Source organism: Notothenia coriiceps, unplaced genomic scaffold (assembly GCF_000735185.1).
Source record: "Notothenia coriiceps isolate Sejong01 unplaced genomic scaffold, NC01 NC01_scaffold00037579, whole genome shotgun sequence".
NCBI classification, from domain to species: Eukaryota; Metazoa; Chordata; class Actinopteri; order Perciformes; family Nototheniidae; genus Notothenia; species Notothenia coriiceps.
In genome coordinates this window covers 111-3,116 of record NW_011370280.1, presented here as the reverse complement: position 1 = coordinate 3,116, position 3,006 = coordinate 111, and the positions used below count along the sequence as shown (strand labels likewise).

Below are 3,006 nucleotides of genomic sequence, written 5' to 3'. Positions count from 1 at the left end.
ATGTTGAAAGGATAACAATAAAGAAGCCAGAGAATTAGTTTACTTTCAAAGATCTTTCTTTATTTTTGCTTCCAAGAAGCTGAACTTTCAGTCTTTATCAGACTTATTATATCCCACTGGGACAAAATCTACAAGATATGCAACATCAATAAATATAAAGTTCATCTCATCCACTCAATAACGCAGTGAGCATTCAAAATCTTCATAAACTCAAACGTTGCACATGCAAAACAAACCCAATAAATAGATAGTTATAAATATTATTATTTAAATTATGAAATTGCAAAACTATACAATAGCAAAAAAATGTGATGACAAGCCCATCAATATGAAAATAAATACATTATGTAGTATCTCATTTACATAAGCTGCACTAGGCAGAGCTTTAAACAAGTAAGGATCAAATCTAACGGCCTAAATAGACTTACAGAAAACATTTTAGATGCATCATATGTCAGACATAATGACAATAAATATACCTATACGTACAGGCGGGTGTGACTTTTGATTTTTGAAGCCTCAGCAGTGATTGGTCAGAGAGCCGCTGGAGATGTTCCCTCTCATCACCCTGAGTCTGACCCTCTATAAATGGTTGCATTTTAAAACAAACACAACATGCACTGTGGTGTCGGCTGCTCTGCTAGTTCCCTAGGGGGTGCTGTTGGCTCTGGTGCAGGTGCAGCCCACAGCCACCTCCACTCTGACAGGCTTCAAGCGGTACTTCTCCTTGTCCCTGCAGAGCTCCTTCTTCAGAAACACCATGCTCTGTACTACAAGTGCTGAGTTGTAGTCGTGGCTCTCCACCAACTTTGAGTTCTGGATCAGCACACATCCAGTGCACAGGCACTGAGCCCTGGTATAGGTGGAGGGAAAGTGATCTTCCATCGTTTCACGTCTGGGAAGAAACAAGATGAAGACACAAGAAACAAGATGTGAGACGGTGAGGAGAGGTGACAGAGAAATGTTACACCCCATATGCCATAATATTTATTCAGAGAGACAGTGGTGTCATCTGGAGGGCACTCCTCTTTATCTTGGCCTGAGTCCAGACTCAACTGCATCTGTGAATCTTGTTTCACAGTCATTGTGTGCACAGCATCATTATGGGTTATCTGAAATGTGAGGAGAGACTCCAACCAGGCTGCTTTCTGTTAGACTTCTCATGCCAAAAGAGAATTCAATCTCTGCTTTAATCAATGTGTTGCATTTTATAAACATATCAGTTGTTTTATGCATTTCTAAACCTGAACTGATTCAGCTCTATCAGAGCACTGCAGCATTATTATTCTCTCTGGTTTTACTATTTAAAGGTATGTGTTTGAGTAAAATGAACTTTTTTTGTTTTATTCTCTAAACTACTGACAAAATGTCTCTGTTTTGGAATTCAACTGGAATGGAATGGCTGCCATACATGTAGAGATTGAGATTCAAGAACAATGTGTGGTCTCTTCATTTTCTCCTGAGCTGTAGCTGTTATAAGACAGTCATGTGTTAAAAATAAAGTATAATAGTTCTCTCTGAAGAGTGGAATTAGCATAACATGGAAATACTTCGTTTATTTTCTCCACTGGAGAACTCAAAAATCTTTCCAAATTTCTAGTTTTCGTCTTAAGTTTAGGTCCATATTCATAAATATCCTTTTGTTGAATCCAGATAATGTTAAGTGACCCACTGGCAATGTTTTGGTGAAACTCGACAACTTAAAATGGTGTCCACCGTGAGTTTGGAACATTACTGACTTCAGAAAGCTTAGGACTGTAAACAGGAAGCACACTCTCCAATCACAGACACACAGACAGTTAATACAGATGACAGATTCCACGTTTTACTCAGTGGCAATTTGCGTCATTCCCAGAAGAAATGTGCCAACAGAGCTGTGGTGATGTTGGGGGGGAATCCCCGGTCCTGAGTGGAGCCGCCGGGGCGCGGTGCACCAATACCAACACTGCCTTCAATAAACAACCAAGAGCACTTACGCAACTATTGTGCAAATGTGTTTTCATCACCTCATAGTTTCACTGCAGCTTCATGATGCTGAGAGATGCTGAGTGTTAGAGCGGCACCATTCTATATATGCCAACAAAACCCAATTCTACAGGTTTTATTATTATAACAAGATCGTATATGTTATAGCTAAGAGGTTCATAACAATATGAGAAAGAAAAAAAAATAGATATTGATTAAAAATAAATCTTTTGCTTGAATATTTTAAGATTTGGAATATAAATAATAATAGTTCATACATATTTTGAGATCTATAAAAGCTTGAGGAACTTTTATGGAAATATTTCCCCCTCACAACTTACAACACATCGCCCTCACAACTTTCCCAACATGATCTTGAACTGGGACTCTGAGAAGCTCAATCTCAGAGGCACAAGCAAGTATGAAGCAGTCCGGTCATGTTTGATGTTTTCTTCACCAGAGAAAAATAATTACTCTGTTTGATCCAGCCACACTCCATCAGGGACCAATGACGGGGTCTCACCCTTTCAAGCCCCTGACCCCCTGCTGCAGGTTCCAAACAGACCTGACATGTGAGTGCACCGCGTGTTACTTACACGTATCCCCAGGGGGACAGAGACCTGTCCTTCAGGTGTATGGGGGGCTGCTGCGTGAACATCTCCACGGGGCAGGAGTACGAGGGGCCCAGTGGTTTCTGGTTCTGTGGGTGCCCCTGGAAGTGGCTCCTCAGCTCCCTCTCTGCTGCCTCCTTCAGATCTTGTTCAGGGAGGCAGCGGTTGCTCCTCAGAGACCAGCCGGGGGCCAGGAGCCCAAAGAGGAGCCCAAAGAGAAGGATCTGTGGAGGAGCACATAGCTGAAGGGACGGAGCAGGACCAGCATCTGTGTTCTACACTCAGACCTTTACTTTAATGAAATGTATTATGACAAAAAACGCACACATAATTGCACTAGGTCGGTTGAAAGCAATAATATTATGTTGAACTCAATATTATTGCTTTCAACTCTTTAGTTACAATTATGTGTATGTTTTTTGACATACAG

The 3,006-nt window shown here is 41.1% G+C and overlaps 1 protein-coding gene across 1 annotated transcript; it reads right to left on the bottom strand.

Annotated features, from left to right (window-relative positions):
* Nucleotides 1-648: 648 nt before the first annotated feature.
* On the bottom strand, nucleotides 649-2,800 carry LOC104967705 (interleukin-17C-like; the record flags this gene model as incomplete). Its single annotated transcript, XM_010797220.1, has 2 exons — nucleotides 649-895; nucleotides 2,562-2,800. Coding segments are annotated over 2 exons (486 nt in total), but the record flags the coding sequence as incomplete, so codon positions are not given.
* Nucleotides 2,801-3,006: the final 206 nt, after the last annotated feature.